Raw genomic sequence first — 22861 nt, forward strand, 5'->3', positions numbered from 1 at the left:
AACATTAATAAATAATAAATTAATTAAAATTTTGTTAAAGTTCTATTTATTCATATATATATATATATATATCCTTCCAGAGAAATTAGGGAAATTAATAGTAGAAATGGAAACTTGGTATGGAATTCCATCAACTGCTGCTTGGGGAATAAATTCTGGTTTTTATCCTGATCTTCCGAAATTAATAAAATTGAGGAATAATCTACACGGAAACAGGTCTTTGTTTACTGGTAAGACGCGAATTCTCTACGAATTTCACAGCTTGTCGGAAATATCTTCGATTCCTTCAGTTCGGGCGAAGAGGTTTGTTTATATTACATATTTTAAAAATCATAAAAAATTACCATTTTTACATTGAAAATTATACTTTATTAGAGAGTTCGTAGAAAAAGCTAAACGTCTTCTCATGATTCATGAAGATCTTGAAATCGTTCGAGATGAAATACTTAATTTTTATAGATATACAATGTTCAATATAACAGAAGAAGAAGAAGATGAAGTAAGAAATTTGTTCACTTGAACTGACATAATTATTAAAAATATAGTCTTATCTCTATTTTAAATGTAAATAACTAAATTCTTGTGTTTTTTAAATACTAACGTAATTTATTCATACATATTATAAATTTCTGCCCTCAATTAAATGTATTTTATTTCTTTGATATGTTAACGTTTAGATATAGTCATCATTCGATTTAGTGCATCATTAATAGCAGTATGATCCAAAAACACTATTAATTAATTGCCAGTAAATAGAGTAGTGATAGGTAACTAAAACACAGGAAAGTGCTTGTAAAAATATTATAAGTATGCATCATTTAGTAGAAAAGGCTTTACGTTTATTGCAATGCAATCGATATACTAAATACAAATTAAGCTATATGGATAGATTTTATTGTTTTATATACAGTATTCATTTTTTTTTTATCAATCATAAATCAGAATTCAAACTGGTGTGTTTTACTTTACAAAAATTGAAAAATGTATTAATGATTAGTTTTGGTACCTTTAGAAATATATGCTTAAAGTTAAGGGCCTTTGCCCTTTATCTTCTCAGTCATCCTGTTGTAATTACAGGATGACTAAGAAGGTAAATGCAAAAAATAGAAAACTGTTGTAATTACAGGTACATTACCGAATTTTCAACTCTCTTAGTTTAAAGCCAGGCAGGATTAACAGATTTTCCGGACCAACTGTGGCCTCGTATAATAATAATTCATCAACACATCTCTAACTTAATAATTATTTACCTCCCATATATCTAAATTATACCATGGCCTACTGGAAACTTAAATAAGTATTAAATGTAATTTGCATTTCCCACAACTGACGGAAGCCGTAGCTAAGATTAAATTTAAGCATAATAAAGTAAGCATCACCATCAATAACAGAAATGTAAATAATGTAAATAAGCGGAACCAACACATGGCACAATCCCAGCTGTGCCACCCAGTAAACTAGTATGGTGACAGCTGAAATTTCAAGTTTCCACTTGAAACTTTGTTCGGATTAAACAAGGTGCCGGATCATCAGTAGTCTCGACTTTTCTGCTATGAGCAATTATTTATTGTGACCATGTCACAATGCCGGTCTGCAATTTTTAATCATATTTTTTATTTATTGCATTTAAAATATACGCTCTCCACTTCAAATTATTGGTCTCTTGCCCCTTTACGTTATACTTTTTCTATTAGCAATAGAGTCGTGCCGCCATTCCTGTTCAGGAAAAAAGTTGTGTTTGAAAGTGTCTTTCAGTGCAAACCGGAAGTTCATTCATAGTTAATCGGGCCTCCTGCCCGTACGCTTTACATATCTAATATCAACTTTCATCTGTCTAACACCGTTCTCGAGATTTAGGAAGGACAGACAAACAGTGGAAATACAAGGTCTGTTCAAAAAGTATCGGACCTTTGGTCGGCAGAAATAAATTTATTGACTTTGAGGTACAAAACCCTAATCCCCTTCAAAGTAGTCTCCTTGGTAATGTATACACTTCTCCCAGCGTTCCTACCATTGCTGGAAACACTGATGGAACGCATCTTTTGGAATGGTTATAAGCCGGTCCGTCGCATTTCGCATGATGTCTTCTCTCGACTAAATTTGGGTTCCTTTTTGCGGCATTTTCAGCTTGAGAAATAGCCAAAGGTCACACGGAGCCATGTGGAGAGAGTACGGAGCGTGACGAACCACAGGAGTATTGTGTTTGGCGACGAAAGCCCGAATCAGATGCGCAGAATGGGCGGATGCGTTATCACGATGGAGCTGCCAAGTTTTGATCGACCACAGATCCGGTCGTTTGCGTCGCACTGTATCGGAAAGACGACGAAGGACCTCCTGGTAGTACTCCTTTGCGATGGTTTGGCCTTGTGGTGCGTACTCACGACACACCACCCCACGAGAGTCGAAAAAACTGTCAACATGACCTTTGATATTGCTGCGGACCTGCCGCGCTTTTTTTGGCCTCGAGGATCGTCCCCGAAAGCCTGCTGAATCTTGCGAATGGTTTACACTCGGGTATCGCCAAGGTTTTTGGCAAAATTTGATGTAATATCGCTGCTCACGTTGTTCAGTCATTTTCCAGCTTAGTGGAATCCGACGAGAGCGCACTACATGACCTCACTCATAGGCCGATTGCCAGCGACTGACGCTTCCTGCAGGCGGGAAAAAATTCAGGGCTGTGCATGACTGTCCCCTCCACAGCTCCACCGAAGCAGGCCTCTCTCGCATCATTGGTTTACGCGGGAAAAAAAAGGTCCGATACTTTTTGAACAGACCTTGTATATACATCTACAATTTTTTTTAATTGCAGTTCAATTATGCTTTGACTATTTGATAAATAACTAAACACATTTCTATTATTTTTCATGTCAACAACTCTTTACATTAAAGTAAGCAGTTTGTGTTTATGAAAACATTAATAAATAATAAATTAATTAAAATTTTGTTAAAGTTCTATTTATTCATATATATATATATATATATCCTTCCAGAGAAATTAGGGAAATTAATAGTAGAAATGGAAACTTGGTATGGAATTCCATCAACTGCTGCTTGGGGAATAAATTCTGGTTTTTATCCTGATCTTCCGAAATTAATAAAATTGAGGAATAATCTACACGGAAACAGGTCTTTGTTTACTGGTAAGACGCGAATTCTCTACGAATTTCACAGCTTGTCGGAAATATCTTCGATTCCTTCAGTTCGGGCGAAGAGGTTTGTTTATATTACATATTTTAAAAATCATAAAAAATTACCATTTTTACATTGAAAATTATACTTTATTAGAGAGTTCGTAGAAAAAGCTAAACGTCTTCTCATGATTCATGAAGATCTTGAAATCGTTCGAGATGAAATACTTAATTTTTATAGATATACAATGTTCAATATAACAGAAGAAGAAGAAGATGAAGTAAGAAATTTGTTCACTTGAACTGACATAATTATTAAAAATATAGTCTTATCTCTATTTTAAATGTAAATAACTAAATTCTTGTGTTTTTTAAATACTAACGTAATTTATTCATACATATTATAAATTTCTGCCCTCAATTAAATGTATTTTATTTCTTTGATATGTTAACGTTTAGATATAGTCATCATTCGATTTAGTGCATCATTAATAGCAGTATGATCCAAAAACACTATTAATTAATTGCCAGTAAATAGAGTAGTGATAGGTAACTAAAACACAGGAAAGTGCTTGTAAAAATATTATAAGTATGCATCATTTAGTAGAAAAGGCTTTACGTTTATTGCAATGCAATCGATATACTAAATACAAATTAAGCTATATGGATAGATTTTATTGTTTTATATACAGTAGTCACCACCGAACTTAGACCAGGCCGCAGTTAACATACCATCCAATAAATAGGTTTTAAAAAAAGTAGCTTTGATTCATTGCATGAATGTATTATATAATTTAAAACAAATATACAGTAATTAATCTTTTTTTTTTTTTTGCTGAATATATACTTGATATCTTGCAAGTTTAACAATATTGAGCCAGTCAAACTTGAGTCACAGGCACCACTGCATGTTTAATATTTTGTTGCATCACCTTTTGTGGCCAAAACACCTTTCATACTTTTCGGCATGCTGTTCGCATTCATCGGCCGTTATGGAATTCCAAATGGTTAGGATGGAAGCTTTGTCCTTCAACTGTCCGAAGGTGTGTTTTTCGCAGACGTCTCTTCACAATGTTCCATACATTCTCAATTGGTGAAAGATGTAGGCTGTTGGATGGTCAAGGGAGAACTTCTATGTTCTTTTCTTCAAGCAAGTGTTTTGTTTTTCTGCATGTGGCTCCATCCTACTGGAAAATGCAGGTTCCATTTGAATATAGCCTCCCTATGGATAAAAGTAATGTTATTGCATTGCTCTGAAGCAAGTGTTCCATCAACAAATGTCAATTGACCCATACCACTGGCGCTCATAAAAGTAAACACTTTTGTGATACCAAACCATGACGCTGGCAGGAAACTTCACTAAGAGGTTTAACAATGATGGATCATTAGCTTCATTGGCAGATCGAATGACACGTTTGCTTTTGTCTGTTGCTGAAAATTCAAATTTTGATTCATCACACCACAGAATTTCATGCCACTTTTGTTGAGACCAGGAAAGATGTTCTTTGACCCACTGTACTCGTTTCTTCTTTTGATATGCTATTTAGCAAAGGTTTTTCACATGCTGCATATAATACAGTCGATACCGCCTTAGCCCGTAAGAACGCGAGCCATGTAAAACTCCTTTCACACGATAAAAGAGAAGCAGTTTTCTAGGAGGAAGACTGTGCTTTGCACACCCAGTGCTGGTCTAGGGGCCGCGGCCTGCATGCTGAAGCCAGTGGGGCGAGGAGTTGAAGCCGCTGTTCGATGGTGCACTCGCACAAAGCCAACAGAAAGTTTGGTTTGCAGCTGGAAACAGGCCACTCCTGCTAAGTCCCAGATGCCTCTCTTACCTGAGGGAATTGGCTGCAGTCCGGTCTCGTACCGACTACGGCCAGTTACCAACTGATGTTGGCCCGAAATGGAAAGGAATTGACAGAACATTGTAATATAGGCCTATGACCTAATGCTCGGTGTATAACCAGGTAGTGCTAACTTAGAGCCCCTCTGCCCGTTCTAAAGTAAATGTGGGACTTTCAGGCCCCATCTATTACATGGCCAATGTAGGTGAGGCTATTTACGGACTAGACAAGGCTTGCCCACCTGGCCTGCCACAGAAGAGCAATGCTTATGAAACATAAACGATTTGATAGAACATAGCTAAGAGGTCTAAGATCTATATCTCGGCTATATGCCGGGCGGGAGGGGCCCACGCTGTTCGTAAACTGAAGCATCACTCAGTTCTTGGTTGAGTGTGTATAAACAGCTTAAAGCTGTGAAAACTGTAGGCATATGTTAGAGGGTTGAACTCGAGAGAGAGGAAGGCAAGGAAGGTTAGTTCCCATTGGGTTGTATCACCAGAGTCAGAGCTAGAGCCTGAGCATTTTCCTTGGGTTTGATTCTATTGTCCAAGCCAGTGATTACTGGGTGCCCGACCGTCCTTTCATTATAATACAGTCTCTCTGTACCCGGTAGTGCCATTCGGAGGGGCAGGGGCAGTTTACTCAGAGTTGACATGCTACATGGAACCGGAAATGCATTTCTTGCAGTCTCCTGCGAGTTGTCGAAACAGATACATTCCTTCCAGTTGTATCATTCCACCATATTGTAGTTACATCCAACGATTCTTTTCAAACTCATATCATCGATTTTTGAAGTTTTTCGCTGATGTCCAGCAGCTTTGTTGAGGATAACATGACTGTGGTTACTTTAATGAACAATAATCTGTTGCACTGTTGTCTTGCTTAGCATTAGCTCTTTACTAATAGCTCTCTGAGACATTCCACGATTGTGTTTAGCAATGATAGCAGTCCTTAAATCTTCTGAAACAGCTTTTCCTCTGGCCATTGCAGACAAAATGCAAAAGTTCGTAAATAAAACTAAAAAAGCACCTTATATCATTCACCTGACCACTGCAGGCTAAAATGAGACCAAAAGAATCTAAAGTGAGGCTAAAATAATCAGTTGTTTCAGAAATACTGTAACTGTATTATTTAAAAACCATTTATCAGCTGGTCTATGCTTTGAGACGGGGTAACCCAGCGGTCTGTCTTTTAATGCCTGTGACTCAAGTTTTACTGGCTCAATTTTGTTAAACTTGCAAAATATCAAGTTGATATTTAGCAAAAATAAAGATTAATTACTGTATATTTGTTTTAAATTATGTAAAACATCCATGCAATGAATCAAAGCTACCGTTTTTTTAAACCTATCTATTGGATGGCGTGTTAACTGCTCTAAGTTCAGTGGTGACAACTGTAATTCTTGTTGTTTGTATGACTTCAGTTGGCACGCAAAAATAACGATAGTAAATAGAAGTCATATTAGTTTTCAGTGTTCTATTGCAATTATTGAAGGTTTAAACTTGAAATTTTTGTAAGAAATTACAATGAAGAATACAAACAACAAGCATAATTTTATTATTCCAGATTATTGTATGAAATTGAATTAACTTATTTTTATTAATTTTTAATTTATGCATCTAATTTATATAAATTTTATATTTTTAATATTTTATTTCTTTTTACAGTTAAGTGAATTGTATGATGAAATCGACTCTATGAGTCAGGACGTGGCTGTGTTAGTTGCGAATATTGACGTCACAACGGGAGGCGATATTCATCAATTTGATAATGTATTCCTGAAATATGGATCACAAAATACCGAAAAATATCGTAATCGCGCTGAGAAATTCATAAGAAGAGCCGAAAGAATACATTAAAATATTCTTTACTAAACGTATATTTGTGTCAGCGGAATGACATTATGTGTAAATTAGGAAGTAAAATTTAATTATGTATCTGTACGTTCAATTGTAATTAAAATAAAATTATTCAATTTAATTTGATGTCTGTATGACCAGTTAATTTATTTTGAATAGAGTATAAAATGTTCAATCGTTGAATCTTTCATACACGGGTATTGTGAGAAAACAGGAGTTATGGATGATTGATCGTATATAAATGTGTGAGAATACGGACGCTGTCTTTATTTTCACACTAACTGCGTAGTTAGCGAGGGTGACTTTCATCGTCCGAAGGTCATCGACGAGGGACCACGATATCACGTGACCCCCATAGGTCCGAGCGACCGGACGAAATAAATGACCAAATAAGGAGATAAGGAGACTGTCATAAATCAGGGAGAACTGTCAAAAGACGTCAACAATTCTCAGATTTTTCCCACGCAGATCGGGTATATAAAGGGGTCGGATTTTCTACTCGGGGCGCTGAGCCGAGGAGCTAACGCCGAAGAAACCCCTCTGGACACCTCAAGAGCGATCGTCGGGGAAGAAACATCGATGCACGATCTTCCAGCTCTCTCAGGATCTAAGCAGCTCATAATCGCCGCTCCATGAAAGGCAAAAACTGAATATTTTCTATTCTCTCCATATACGACGGAATTACTCCTCGGAGAGGTTATCCTAAGAAACCTCCGAAGAACTTCGCCAAGGAAGAACTCTACAGATTGGGAGCGACGGAGCATACACCGCATCGGGACATAGCCGCACGACCTGAGAAGGACATCGCTCCACATAGCCTTCAAAAGACACCACAGAGTAGACGACGACGATCACAGAGTGTTTTATCAACGCCCTATAACTGGAAAACGTTGCCTTCGAGGTAAACCCTTGACATTATTATTTATCTCTCTCTAACGTGAGCTCTCTCTCGGACTTTAGCGTTAGTTTTTAGAATAGATTTTAGAATACCTATTTATATCTTGATATGAGTGTGTTATATTTAAGATCTTTATGTAAATTTTCTTTGTTGTTTATTAAATGTGTTCGTTAATTTAAACCCGTGTAGTCTTTTGGACACCTCATTACGACTTCCGACTCCTCCCCACTCATATTTTTAGCCCTCCTATGCCATCCGACAACCGAGAACGGGTCTTTCCGACCCGTGCAGATTAAGTGGTCATTAGGGTTCACCCAGTGGCCCCCTGCTACTCTCAAATGTAATCGGTCGTGTATATTGATCAAATTATTTGATTATACTCTTTATGAATCTAGTCAAATATATCTTAGATGATAATGTTTCATAGTACTATACGACATTAGAAGATAGAGTGTACGAAACATCGCAAAACACGAATCAAGTTGTGTTTTCGATCACAATGTTCAAAAGTTCCGAAATTTTCACTGTAATTTCGGAATAACTTCATGAACTTCTGGGAAAATGTTTACTGTAATAACGAAATATGTGCCCTATTTCACAATGTGTGCTACGTTTTCTGAGAAGACTTTTGTAAGTTATTTATTACAAACCATGCAACATGTAATCGATTCCATCGTTTTTGTTTATTCTAAACCAAATTTTCAAAAATGGATGGTTATAATCATTTTACGAATATTTAGTTAGAAATTAACGCATTACCGAGTTTACATTACCTCTGTATAATATTTCATGTTATCCAATCCTCGTTATAAAATGCTTGTTATAACGAGGAGAATAGAAACAACTCAAATATTATTTCAATGGATGAATTTCACATGAACAAAACTAAAATTGTTTAACTGAAAGAACAAGACACGACGCAGAGTGAGATAATTAAATGACGAAATACGCACTGCATTCAATATTTAATGACTCCAATAACATCCGTAAAACCAATTCTTGCACTGGATTATATTTTACCATGCTGTTGATGCAATATTGGCTATTCGACGACCTTGTAAATTCTAATGTGTTGTACAACTTGTTATTATAAGAAACAGGTTGATGCATTTATCAGAGAAACTGGCCAAAGCAAAGAAACATCATCTGCATCTCAATGAATTTATAGAAAATTTGGTCGAAAACCATTTTGAAATACGGTAGTATATTCAACATATTAGTGACAGATGGAATGTATTTATTCCAATTGTTTACATGAATTTTATGTATGACTCCAGCTTTCTCTTGTATGCGATAATTTTTATCGGTATGAATGAAGAAACTCAAATCGTTTTAAGTCGTATTATTCTTAATTTATCTCTCGGGATCAATTTTCGACAACTTGGGCATTATCAAATTTGGTTTCTCGGGTATGTATGCCCATTATTTATGGAACCAAAAAATAATTTAGACTAGAAATAAAATTATATTTTGAATTAAATTTCAGTTTTACGATAACTTCACTTCTGTTGGAATTTTCGGATGCAAATTTGAGCTTAGAATATAAATACAAAGTATGTTCTGGCTTAATTTTTGAATTGCTGTGTTTATATACTATTATAGGTAATGGCATATTTAAGCATTTCTGTTTACAGATAATCGAAATCGATTATCTGTAAATCTGTAATCGATTTCATGAAGAGATTCGAAGGAAGACTAATAGGAATAACAATTGGAGGATTTTTCATAATTAAGAGACTGTCATAAGGGTAGGTAAATTGTTTAGTTGCAATTTTAACGTGTTAAATGAATACTGTAAATTAAGTACGTGAATATTCATCTAATTTCTTTTAATTTTCAATTCAAGAACCTTCTGTCATTTGTTCCATCGATTTTTCTACAGTAAATTGCATTATTATTTCTTTTAATAAGATAATGTTCACCATCTATGGAATCAGAATGTAACGCCATCTATGGCAAGAAATGTAACTATTTTAGTGCTAAAATTAAAATTACACCTAAAAAATTACCACTTCTAAGAATTTCTATAAAAACTGCAATATCTTACTGAAGCTTGTAGGAGTTTAATTTGTTATTAATAATTTTAATTAATGAGTTATTAAGTTTTTAAAATTTCTGTGACTTTTGAATTACCCTGTACATAACCTTTATAATAAAAATTCTATTAACTTAATTTTTAATGAGATTTATTTTTAAGTCTATAATTAAATCAAGTTGATATCAAATTAAAACTGTTTTAAATTCAAAATTGTAAAATTAGTTTTCATAAAATAGGGAGAAGACACATTTCAAGTTCTAGACATTTCAAATTGTAGAAATTCACATTTATTTTCATTTTTATAGAAAATAAATGGAATGTATTTCTCGACTGTCATGGAACTGAGTGAAATTCTTGCAAAGAATTTTCATGGGAATAAAACAGTTCACTAAATATCCAGAGCATTCATTTTCTATACAAGAAATTGCATCATGTAAAGGATATGTTCATGAATGTTTTGTGTTGGAGTATGCAAATGTTTAGGTTGACGTGCACATACAAGATTTCCACACATAAAGAGAAATGTTCTGTTATTACCGAACATTATTCACTCTACATATTGGGCAGAATCAATAACTAATATTAATTAGGTATCTAAATTAAGCCTAGTAATCTTGTAGTAAATTAGTAACCATAGCAATCTAGTAGTAAAGTAGGTTCTAGGTAATTTAAGCATATTTGAAATTTTTAAATAGAAATTCATATTTTTCACTAAATTTAAGATTTAGTTGTTTATGTTTCACAAATGAAAAATATAAGATTTTAATGTGAGTGGAATAAATTTTCTTGTTATCAATATTAAATATATACAAATACAAAATTTCAAATATTTTTCTAATTATTTATACATAGGAAAATTGATATCACCACAAAATGAAAAAACAAAGTAAAATTAAAATGTTTAAATGCAAAAGTTAAAAAAAGAAATCCAAAACAAATCTAAACTTTACACAATGAAAGGTAACACCAGTAACTTTTTCTTGTAAAAATAAATGTAATTTTTGCATTATTCGATAAGGAAGTAGCATTTTAAGCAATTATTTATATTCTTAAAGAAAAAAAGAAAATAAAAGAACATAAATTAAAAGAAATGTTCATTCTGAGGATTAAATTTCTTCATCAATTAATCAATTGTGTAAGTAAATGATACAATTAATCATTTTAAAATTATTACATTACAGAAGCGTGAATAGGCCTTACCATTTCAGTACATTATACAGTATCGATATATCAGACAGAATTGTTGGTACTGTATTTTTTAAATGACAGTGAGAACTTATATAATTTCTATTCCAGATTGAGCATTAATTACTATGAGTTATTAGATGAGCATACAGCTCTAAATATATCATAATAAACATTTCTTATGACATCAATACCTAACTTAAGAATGCTAATCATAGAGTACTTTGTTGAATATAATTTTATAAGTGGTTTTGTATTTTACATGGTATTTTAAATGGTACAGTGTTTAAATATACGGAAAAGTAGATTCTACTTTTTATTTAATTAAACTGTATTCATAAACTGTAAATTATTAAATCCCATCCTACTGGAGATACATATGACCTCCTTGACCTTTAACTGCCAAAATTTAGTAGCATCAATGCTCCTAATAGGCAAACTTTCCCACAAAATTTCAGAAATTTTGACAAAAGGCATGGGAGTTATATAGAACTACCTTAATAACTTTATCCATTGTTCATTAATAATTCAAATAAGCATAATGAATTATGAATATAGAAAAAATTTGTATATAGATTCAAGTACTTTATCAAGGTAGAAATTTTAAAATAAAATTATTTAATGAAAACAAGAGATTTGATATCTCAATAAATATTTTAATACCTCCAAATTTTCATTAAATTATTATTATGTGAATTGATTAAAGCTAAGAGTCTTTCAATTATTAAAAGACAAAAAATGCTTGACATTATCAAAAATTATAAAGTATTTTATACACTATTTACACTTAAACATGATGATGACAATGATGAATAATATAATGAAGATTTTTTTAATATCTTCTAAATTGTTTCTTGAACTTTTCAAAATGAAAATCGTCTGTTGCTTTCTCTTCGTCTTCAGCTTTCTTCGACTTGTGAACTGCAAAATCAAAATTAAAAATTTATATTCAAACAATAAACTTTATCAATGAATATACATATATGAATATCAGTATGTGATAATCAAATTATATCTATAATACTATACTTCAAAAGTATTTGCTTTTAAGGCCAAGACTCCACTAGCATAAAAATCTTCACCATAAAAACTTTTAATGACGTGACCTATTTGAGTTTGCGTCTGGATTGTGGTGGAGGTCTGGCTAGACAAGTTTTTACGGTGACGGTGCTGTCCCAAGTGTCGAAGTAAATACTTGTTCACATGTGAATTGGTGGAAACGGAAGACGGTTGTATACATGATATATCCATATAAAGACAACAATTATATTCTACAAGTTTTTTCTGTACTATAATTACAAATGTAGTAAAAATAGTATCTTTACTTTCATATATTAACTTTTATTATTGTATTATTAAGATAATATATAGCACTTATAAGCTTAGTTTTTTTATTATATACTTTTCTAAATTAAAAGATTTTACTTTGGCTGTCCGTATTGCATGTTTTAGGCATCAACTATTATAATCAGGATATCTCTTGTCATAGATACATGAATACTTTCAGATGTTTTTGATAAATCTTTCCGTATCTATTCTAGAGTAACCACAAGAGAACATACACAAAAGCTCATTTTCCACCATTTTCGCACAGTGTCACAATGACCTAGATTTCACTGACTTCTGATTGGTGGATGGTACCGTTTTGTGGCCATATTCGTGTCAAAAGTTGAACACTTCTCAACTCGCTTTTACGCTGGTTTTATGACCTCCTCAGGCGTAAAATATCATGGTCACGTCATTAAAAGCTTTTATGACGAGGGGTTTTACATTCGTTTTTACGCTAGTGGGGTCTTGGCGTAACAGTCTAAAATTAATCCGTGATTACGTTCTTTTCGTTATTATATGTGTATATACAAATTTTAAAACATGTTATTGAGTAAAAATTACCTCTTGTATCTAATGCCATTACTACATACTAGTAATGCAAACATTGGGTATTACAAAAATTCACTATGGTGCAAACATTAAAGGATACCGAAGCAAATTTAGTGAAAAGTCAATGTGCCAAATTGTGAATAAATGCTAGCCAACCAGAACAGTATACTTACTTGAAGTGCTCCATGGTAAAACAGTACAAGAGAATGTCATGCAGAGATTACTGAAGCTTTACATAATTGTACTCTACTATACAACACTGTCACAAGGTAAGCAGGAGCATTAGAAGCATTTCAACATGTATGAGAATGTATAGTACATACCATGTGATTGTTCATAACAATGTTACTTGAGCCATAATCACCCAAAGCACTTCATATGATAGGCAACGATTGTAGAAGGAGTATTGGGCAACCATGCATATAATTTTATGACTCGATCTAAACATGCACAAAATTGTTGCAAAGTGGATATTGTGTGAACTGAATGAAATGAAAAAGTACATGTTATTGAGTGAGTGGTGTGAACCTGAAACCATACAAAAAGAAAAGACAATGAGCTTGTTGTTAAATTCAGCTCTGCTGCTTTTGCTGAGAGAACTGCAATCACTACTGAAGGTCTTTTAACAACACACGCAAAGAAACACTGCAATTCCTAAATGGAAAATCTCAGTGCAGCTGTTAGAATGTTTTGCAAATTATTTAATTCAAAACATTCTTAAAATAATTTTTTGCAATGCAATGCCTTGTTTGGGAGGTAAAATTAATGATTTAAATTTAGTGTATGCAGCTTCTTAAGTAAATATTAAAATATTTTAAATATACAAGTTTTGTCACATCTGATTTTATTTTACTAACAAGTATTTTAAAAGAAAAATTGAACAAACAGAATATCAATTCACAGTGATCGAACCCTTATAACCTTACTTTCACATCATATAAGAATTCCGAGTTTGCACATTTTCACTGTAGAGGAATCTTTTTTGAAGCAAGAAAAGCAACTGAAATAGAGTGCTGCAAATTTAACCTCAAATAAGTGAGATTGTAGTGAGGATCGCTGCATGCAGCCCTTCAAGAAAATTGGTTTAGCAATGCCCTCGACGGCATCACTTAGCAGCACTTGCTTTAACATCAACCAGAATATGTTAAATAGGATCATTCTGTGAGACTCAGCCATGTTTATTAACCTACAGCCTGACCTAAATCATTAACAATACTATTTTATCGAGTAAGTATCAAATTTCACACCTGGGAGTTAATCACTCAGCAAGTTCTCAGTTGCCAAAAGACACTTTCACATAACCTTCCGACCTATTATTGCAAAGTTGTCAAATGAATATAGCTACAAACGGATTTTTGACACAGTCACCGCTGTTCTTCTGGATAGAAGTCGTCAGATCGCAACCAAACTTTTTTCATGCCTCCTATTGGGATTAATTGCAACAGGATTTATTAAGTGCCAAAGAAACTTGAATTAATGTCATCGCCAGATCTTTGGATTAAGTCAAGAACTTGATTATCAATTATCAGCAATCCAAGAATTAACCAAACTCCAGGTATTTATTGCCACGCAAACTATTGTAAGTTCTCACTCTCTCAAGAATGGTCATTTAAACCTTACTATCAAATCTATCGACATATTGTAAGATATGTATTTCCTAGTGTTTCCCATTAAACGGTTGTTATGTTAATCTAGTCTCTGAAAGAATCACTTCCAGTGCACTATCTATCACTCCCTCCATCCAGAATCTGATCGCTTCGTTACGCAACCGCTCGCGTGAATTAGTTAGGTTTCCGTGTCAACCGAGATGCGGTAATGTCATCCTGACAAAACATTCAGGAGGTGCCAACCCTTCAGTCACACCATCGTTGAAACAGAGGCTGGAGCCTATTGAGTTCAAGCTTAAATGTCAGTTTGCCAAGTGACAATATCCATAATCACTGCAAAAACACAAGTTTTAACAAAACCATACCCTGTAAAGTTAATAATAATCTTCACATACAACATTAAGAGGTTATTTTATGTCATTTTGTTTTATGTGGTGATACTGCAAATGTAGTATACAACAAGACCTACCTGCAGAATAGCCTATATAGTGCAATTAGAGATAAACATACAAAACTGCTTCACAATATCATATGGCAAACAGCAAAGTGTCAAGAATCTTTCATAATGCTGGAGATGAGAATTCTTAGAGAACCCACTCTACTCACCAGACCTTTTAACTTTATGATAAACCAAAGCAATAGAACCATTGAGTAGAAAATGCTTTTGTACACAAGATGATATTTTCAATGCAACGAGACATAACATTGCAAGATTTGTCAATGGTAGAGCTGATGGTATTCCTCCCTTGGCAAGTAATTGATAGTTTTGAAGAATACTTTAAGGTTCTTTGATTTAATCTTTGTTCAACATTACTACTTGATAAAAGAATAAAAAAATATACAATGGCACATTCAAAGTGCACATCACTTCTTTTCTTGCTTAAAATCCTTCACTTATAACTAATCGTACTAATCTATTATTATTCAGTAGATTATATTGTTCTTTAATATGTATAGTTTAAAATTTATTCACTACAAATCCCAAAAAAATTTGGTTGCTGTAACTTATCTATATATATAAAAATGAATGTATGTGTGTCTGTCTGTCCTTCATGCATTACCACACCGTTTATCCGATTGCCATGAAACTTTGGGAAGTTGTTTAATATACTCCCGCGAAGGTTTCTGGCATAGTACGATTGCCATGAAGCTTTGGAAAGTTTTTTAATACACTCCCGCAAAGGTTTTTTGCATAGTACATTTATCCTATGATAGATGGTGCGCGTTTATACGAGCATTCGAGCACTGTGTGTTCGATCGATTTCAAATTGTGAAGACCATTTCCCCCTCCAAAAAATATCTGTATATATGCATTTATTATTTAGGGATATTTGTAATAATTTTTGTTTAATCACTTTATTTCAACTTTTTTTTTGCTAATTACGTAATCGCTCGAACTTTGTTAAAACCTTAACTGTATCCCGAACAACAACCGAAGTTGTAGAAAGTAAAATTCACCTATTTTACCGATCTAGGGATCCCCCTTTTCCAAATTTTAATATCAACTCAAAATAATTTAAAAAGACAAATTACAATAAAACAGTTTATTATCCAACTATGAGAAATTTCACAACATGCCAAGGAAAAGAGGAAGGAGCAATTAAATAATCAAAATTATAAAGGATTAAAAAATATATATAAAAATGGGGAATATCGCACTTCTAACAATCTCTGTGAGTATGTGGGCTAAATTTAAAGAAACCGTGCTTCTCACATGGACAACTGTATGTGGCCAACTCACGCGTCGGAGAACCTTCTGATTTATTCGTGTACGCACCAGACGATAAAACAAAAAATTTCGTGTATCCACAAAGCACTCCAATAAATAAATAAAATTGAAATGACACTTTGAAATGTTTTCCCGATGAAAATGAATAATAATAAAAAGTTTCAATTAAAATGATAAAATGTAAACTTAATTTTATCATAATGAGTTTGCTTGAATTTTGTTTCTTCTGAGATCGCAGCAATGCGCGACGGGTAAGCTAGTAAAATATAAATCTCATATAAAATGCTTATTGTCCAATACACTATTACATTCAAAATTAATTGTTGTACAAGTACAATGCCATTAACAAGAGCAATCAATTATTTAGAATCAAAAATAATTTTTCTAATAAACTAATTACAGCCATTGTTAATAGGGGAGCTCCTATATTCACAAATATTCAACTTATGAACAATTGTCTAAATGACCATATGTCTAAGATATAAATTTTGCGTGGATTCTGAATTGCTCTTGGCTCTTGCAGTTGTGTCGAAGTCAGTCTTCAGCTAGTAATAAATAAATAATGTGGATTTATTTCTTTTGTATATTGTCATTTTTTGCTTTTGCAAATTTTGACATTCCATAACTATTCATTGGGTGGTACCAAAGTAAATAACATTGAAATAATGGTTTTTTTGCTATTGTTTGCAATTTTCATAATCTTTTCTAATCAGTGCTTCAAAAATGAATCCAAATGTAATAGTAAATCTAACAGTTGAAATAAATGCAAGAAGTGTGGTTCTATTATTGTGGAAACTAAACTTGACATTATAAAACTAAGTGTGTTTAAGTGAAGAAAAACCGCATTTGAAACATCTGTTACTAAGCCGTAGCAAGTGGTAAATGAGTATAATGTATTCTATCAAGTATACTGAAGGATCAAATACTAACAATACATAGTTATCCTGCATACAAATGTACTTTCTATCTTATTTTTCAACTTATGAACATTTTGATTTATGGTAAAACTTCAGAAACCTAACCTGTTTGTAAGTAGGAAAAGCATCTGTACATAATAATATCATTAAACTGACTATAGAAGTGACACTCTCAACAATACATTTAATTCTGAATACTTTATTACACACTTACTGTTATCTGCAATTCCTAGAGAGTGATCTGCATCTCCAATTACTACGACTGGTTGAGGTCTATTTTTCTTCTGTCGTTTTGGTTTGGGAATGTCAGTTTCTTCAATATTGACTGCAAGAATTAAAAAACTATGTACTTGCATATTTTCCAATTTAAAAAATTCCTATAAAATACACTAATTTTTAATTAATTTCTTTACTATCCACTAGTAAACTATTAGTAAATGATATCTAATAAATAATGCTAATTCAATTTCAAACTGTACAATTGTAAAGTAATTAACTTAAATTATAACTAGTAAATTTATTCTTAAATAAAATTGAAGCTACAAAAAGAATGATGTAAATTTAAAACATTATTTAATTTGTTATTCAGTTATTTTTAGAATTATTTATTTTACAATTTTAATACATTAAAAATTACTAGTTCAATAAAATCAATGCTAATGAGTCTTGCAGTGATAGCTTTTTAATTAATAAACTGTTTATTTTAAAATAAACAATGATAAATTTTATTAAATATATTCAACCAAGCTTGATAATCCAAGGTGGGTGATAATTAGATAAAGAAAAAATGAGTAAAGAATATATTCAGATGTGCACAGATACATGTTTGGTTGGGCTAATCCGTAAGGTAACAGCTTTTTTCATATCCTAACATTTAGAGACATTTGACTGATAAAACTCCAGAACAAATAAGTTTTTTCAACTGTTTTGGACTTTCTACAAAAAAAATTTTCTAGAAAGTCCAAAACAAGATGCCATCAAATCTAAGACATCTTAATTTCCACATGCTCACCCACAGATTTTTTTTTTTTTTAAATAATAGAAGACCCGAGACAAGCAACTCTGAGACTTTTCTCTTTCTCTCAACAGAAGTGGAAGAGTTAAACATCAGAATTGAAACCGTCATAAAACGAAAATGCTACATTTCCGGACATGTGTTCCTAATCAAAATATTATGTACTCACTCCCCTGTACAAGTCCCAGAAGTTTGTAACAGGAATTTCCGAACACCCTGTATATCACTGTCTGCTGCGGTATGAAAGTCATAATCTCTTCATTTTCTATGCTAGGCTCTTCAGAATCAACACTGAATTTGATACACACATCTTCATACACACAATCATCCTTACAGCATCGAAAATCCAACATTTCTGAGACTGTCGCATTACTTTTTCTGGGATTTTTAACCATTTTTGTAAGGGTTTAGTGATATTTAGGTTTTTAACTTAGTCTTTGGAAAGTCACATCTCACAAGAACTAATACCATTTGAGACATGTGTTTGGTTATGATTAATATGATTAATATATATTACAGAAAAATATTAATCAGAATTGATATAAAATATGTTTTAACCTACACTGAATTATATAATATTACTGATATATGTTAATTAAATTAACTATTTAATATTAGATGCCTGAAAATGTAAAATAACATTGTTCTAAACTTATAAATTAAAACAAATTTATTTACATCTGTTGTGCTGAACAAAATTGACAGCCATGTTGGTTGGAACAAATGAAGTACCACTCTCTTTCTTTATCATTCTTTCTCTTAATAATTTTTGTTTTTCTTCTTCGGTTGCTTCTATATTTCTTATTCTTTCACTGAATAATAAAAAATAGTTTGATTCAGAACAATGTGACAATAAATATATATAGAAAAACTAATAAATATTAAATTTAATATGAATGATTAATAGAGATGCATCGAGTAACTGATTACATTCAATGGCCAAATGTCCAAAGTGGTGAAGGTATCAGCCTCCCACTATAAGGAATCCAGAAACAAATGCAAGAGTTTGAAAAACCCCCAGCAATTTTTAGGAAAGACTTGTCTCGAATGTGTTGAGCCCTATCCTTCACCATCCTGTCACCCCAATCATGGATCTGACCAAACCCAAGATGGGTATGAAAACAGATCTTCTTTGAGCCCACAAGACAGAATTAAAATAACTGATCATATTAAGTTTCATACTTATATACATTTAATGAAATCACTTTAGAATTTACCTATACTGATACTATTATGCATTCCACATCAATCAGTACACCGATATAACAGTCACAAATTATATCTAATATTACGTGATTAGTCTGGAAAATGAGATGAAGGTCCAGACAGTATAATTGGGAAGACATCTGCACAGTTAGTGAGAGTTGCAAGTTTGAGTCCCACTTGGGATGATATTTTCTTCCAGGATATTCTAAAAATTACATTTTACTTACTTATTTATAATTGTTATATTTAACAAGAGATAATGGCCTGGTAGCATATCACCTGCCAAATTACTTAGTAATTGCTTATGTGAAAATCTGACTCTCTTAAGAGAATTTTATTAACTACAGAGCAAAATTGTATGTTTCTTTAATCATTATTTCCGTTATTTCTCCCGTTATCACTCCGTTGCCCGAGGAATAGACCCTGGACAATAAAGTGCGTAGTTACTGGAGATGACCTTCTTGACGGACGAAGTCGTCCGAGGCAACCGCAGAAGAAATCACTCTCTCCCCAGGAGACTACTCTATTACAATATTTCACTAATTGGCTAAACCGCAGACACCAACATTTGTTCCTGGGTGGAGAGTGGACAAAAGGTCACCTATTAGGGTCAACTATACGGTGAGAAACCTTACCAAAAACGGTCAGTCATCTCCCCAGGTGATGACACATTTAGTGCACTGGCCAGACATCTCTTGACCAATAAGTGTTGAATTCGCCATAAGATGTCAATAGTGTCGTCACCCATGACGGGGGAGACTGTCATAAATCGGGAGAACTGACATATTGCGTCAACAGAGTCCCCCGAGATTTCCCACGCTAAAAAAGTATAAAAGGGGAACAGTCCAAGGACTCGAAGTGATCATCGGGGAAGAAGACTACAAGTGCCTACTCTACTCTGGAAGGAGTTCGAGGTTTCTGATCGCCGATCTAAAAGAGGTAAAGCCTTAGATTATTTTTTCTTCCCTCTCTCTCAATATAATTGGGACTTAAAATTAATCTTCTCTCGGTATACTCGGGACTTAGAAATTAATCGTCTCTCGATATACTGGAGACTTAAAAAATAGTCTCTCTATATGTACGCGGGACTTAGAATTATTGAATCGAGGACCTTCGGCATGGTCCCACTAACGGGATAGACAAACGTCGGATGTCCGATATTGTCGCGACGCAGAGATATTATCATTACTATTTACTTATTTTTGTTTAACGTTAATGTATTCTCATGTATTTGTATTATTTGTTTTATAATTAAATGTGTTATTCTTAAATTTTACGACTATCTTTGTATACTGCCGACACCTCATCACGACTTCATTACGCCTCCCTCTCCTTTTTGCCCTCCTATAGCCATTCTCTGACAGCCAAGCCGATAAGTGGGGAGAAGCTCTCCGCTTCAGCCCCCTCGGTTTAGCCTTATGGCCCAATAAAAAATCTGGCAGTTTGGTATTTAAAATAATTATCAGGTTAGTTATATTTATTTTATATGTATGTATATATATATTGAATTAAATAGTACTTATATATATAAGTACAGGCATACCTCGACTTACGTCGTTTCGAGTTACGTCGTTCCCGATTATACGTCGCTTGTTAAAAAAGTATATGGAAAAATAAAAATCAAGTTTAAGTCATTTTATTCGACTTTACGTCTGTCCGCCACAAATATTGAAGTCGTAATATCACTAGATAAACGTTTAAAGCACATAAAATCATATTAAAATATATACAAGTATGTACTGTATTTACAGTACACGCATTCGTAAATTTAGATTATTTTTTTTGTACTATATTAAAAACTAAAATTTATTTGTTTGTAAGCTTAAAATAGATTTTTATTAACCATATATTATTTAAAATGCTTTCCTAGTGATAAGTAGATTCGAAGACAGGTAAATTCGACTTACGTCGTTTTCCTGGAACCAATAACCGACGTAAGGCGAGGTATACCTGTACTTTTTATTTCAATTATAATGTATATTCATCATAGTATATTTAATTTATTCTTAGACTTCTTTAAGAATAATGCTTTACAAAATGTTTTTTAAATTTTAAGAAATAAGAAAATAAGATAACTTAAAGTTGAAAAATAAAAAGTATTAAATTATTTCACAATTCACAATATGTTACTCCTTGAAAAAGTATTAAATTCTTTTTGAAGGAGTGTTATGATGATGATTTAGATATCATATTTTTCGTGCATAATTATGCTGCACATAATTGTTATACCTCAAACTTCACAATTCTGGGAAATCCTGTAATGTGTCTTCTCTGCACATAAAATATTTTAACATCTTATATTGTTTAGTTTATATGATCTTGTTTTGTTTAAAGAATAATGTCACAATGTCATTGAGCAAACTCCCATAAGAAGTTCTTCAAACTTCGCAATAAAGTGAGCTAGTATGAAACAATTAGAGTTCAACCAGAGATAAATGATGGGAATGCATGAAGTCTATAAAGGACCAGAAAATGATTTTTTTGTATTTTTCAGACACAAAATAAAGCACAAAAACATTTAAATTTGTGAAGGTTGTAGAACCCCAGACAATTTTATGGAAACAAGTGTTCAAGGTTGTAGCAAATTGCAGACAGCCATGTCTTTACATCATGCATAGCTGACAAAGTTCCATCACATCATAACAACCTCTTGTGGCAATCATGTAAAATTTCTCCAATATCATTTTTACCAACACTGCGTCATCAAAAATAAAATCAGAGTGGAAAATCACAAACAATCATGTGTTGCATGCAATAACAAAAAGCTGTAAGCAATCACACATCTAAGGTAGTGATTTCAGGGCCTGTGATAAACAGAAATATTTTTTTACTAAAATTTTTACACAATTAGATGGATAGCACATAGCATGAAGATATTACAGAAATATAATGTGTAAAAATGCTCACACAAAAGACAAAGTGCAGAAAATTGCTACTATTTCATATGATCACAAATTAAATTTATATAGGACTAGCAGACCCCACCACGCGTTGTTGTGGCTCAAAATGTATCTATTATAAATGTATAACACTTCCCCTGTAGGGGGAGGGAAATTTTTCGAAAAATTTCTTCTTAGTGTACATTCTCTTGACGTACCCTATTAAAACACAATCAAAAATGCAAAAACCCGCATCTAAAATAGTATAAATAGAAGCAGAGTTATTCACAGTAAGCCTTAATTTTGTCCCTCTCCCCCGCAGGGGAAATATCAGAAAATCCCTTCTTAGTGTACATTCTGTTGACGTACCCTATTAAAACGCAATAAAAATGCAAGAAACCACATCTAAAATAGTATAAATAGAAGCAGAGTTCTTTACAGTTTTTTCTCTTAATCCTAACCATCTCCCTTCAGTGGGGGGAATTTCGACATGTATATTATATAAAAACATGTGCGTATTCGAATGCAGCGTTGTGTCAAAATTTCAAAGGAATTGGTACAAATGAACATTACATTTTTATTTATATAGATATATAGATAGAAGATGATTTGCTTTAGTTCATTTTCACAGAAAAGAATAATGCCTCACAGAAAAGCAAGCTTAGGGCATCATACTCG

General features: G+C 32.9%; 2 protein-coding genes across 2 annotated transcripts in view; one reads left to right on the plus strand and one right to left on the minus strand.

Annotated features, from left to right (window-relative positions):
• LOC111641709 overlaps positions 1-6887 on the plus strand; it is a 16889-nt gene extending 10002 nt beyond the window's left edge. The window contains exons 4-6 of the mRNA XM_023387923.1: positions 81-303; positions 376-499; positions 6640-6887. Of these exons, the coding sequence (XP_023243691.1) occupies positions 81-303; positions 376-499; positions 6640-6831 (539 nt within the window). The 3' untranslated portion in view covers positions 6832-6887. The remainder of the gene's footprint in view (positions 1-80; positions 304-375; positions 500-6639) is intronic.
• A 3984-nt stretch (positions 6888-10871) lies between these two features.
• Positions 10872-22861, minus strand: part of LOC111641704 (telomere length and silencing protein 1 homolog) — a 32002-nt gene continuing 20012 nt past the window's right edge. The window contains exons 8-10 of the mRNA XM_023387914.1: positions 18777-18910; positions 17298-17408; positions 10872-11873 (exon numbers count right to left, since the gene is read on the minus strand). Of these exons, the coding sequence (XP_023243682.1) occupies positions 11785-11873; positions 17298-17408; positions 18777-18910 (334 nt within the window). The 3' untranslated portion in view covers positions 10872-11784. The remainder of the gene's footprint in view (positions 11874-17297; positions 17409-18776; positions 18911-22861) is intronic.

This window comes from Centruroides sculpturatus, unplaced genomic scaffold (genome assembly GCF_000671375.1).
Source record: "Centruroides sculpturatus isolate CEXI.00-Female unplaced genomic scaffold, Cexi_2.0 scaffold1597, whole genome shotgun sequence".
In the NCBI taxonomy this organism is placed as follows: domain Eukaryota; kingdom Metazoa; phylum Arthropoda; class Arachnida; order Scorpiones; family Buthidae; genus Centruroides; species Centruroides sculpturatus.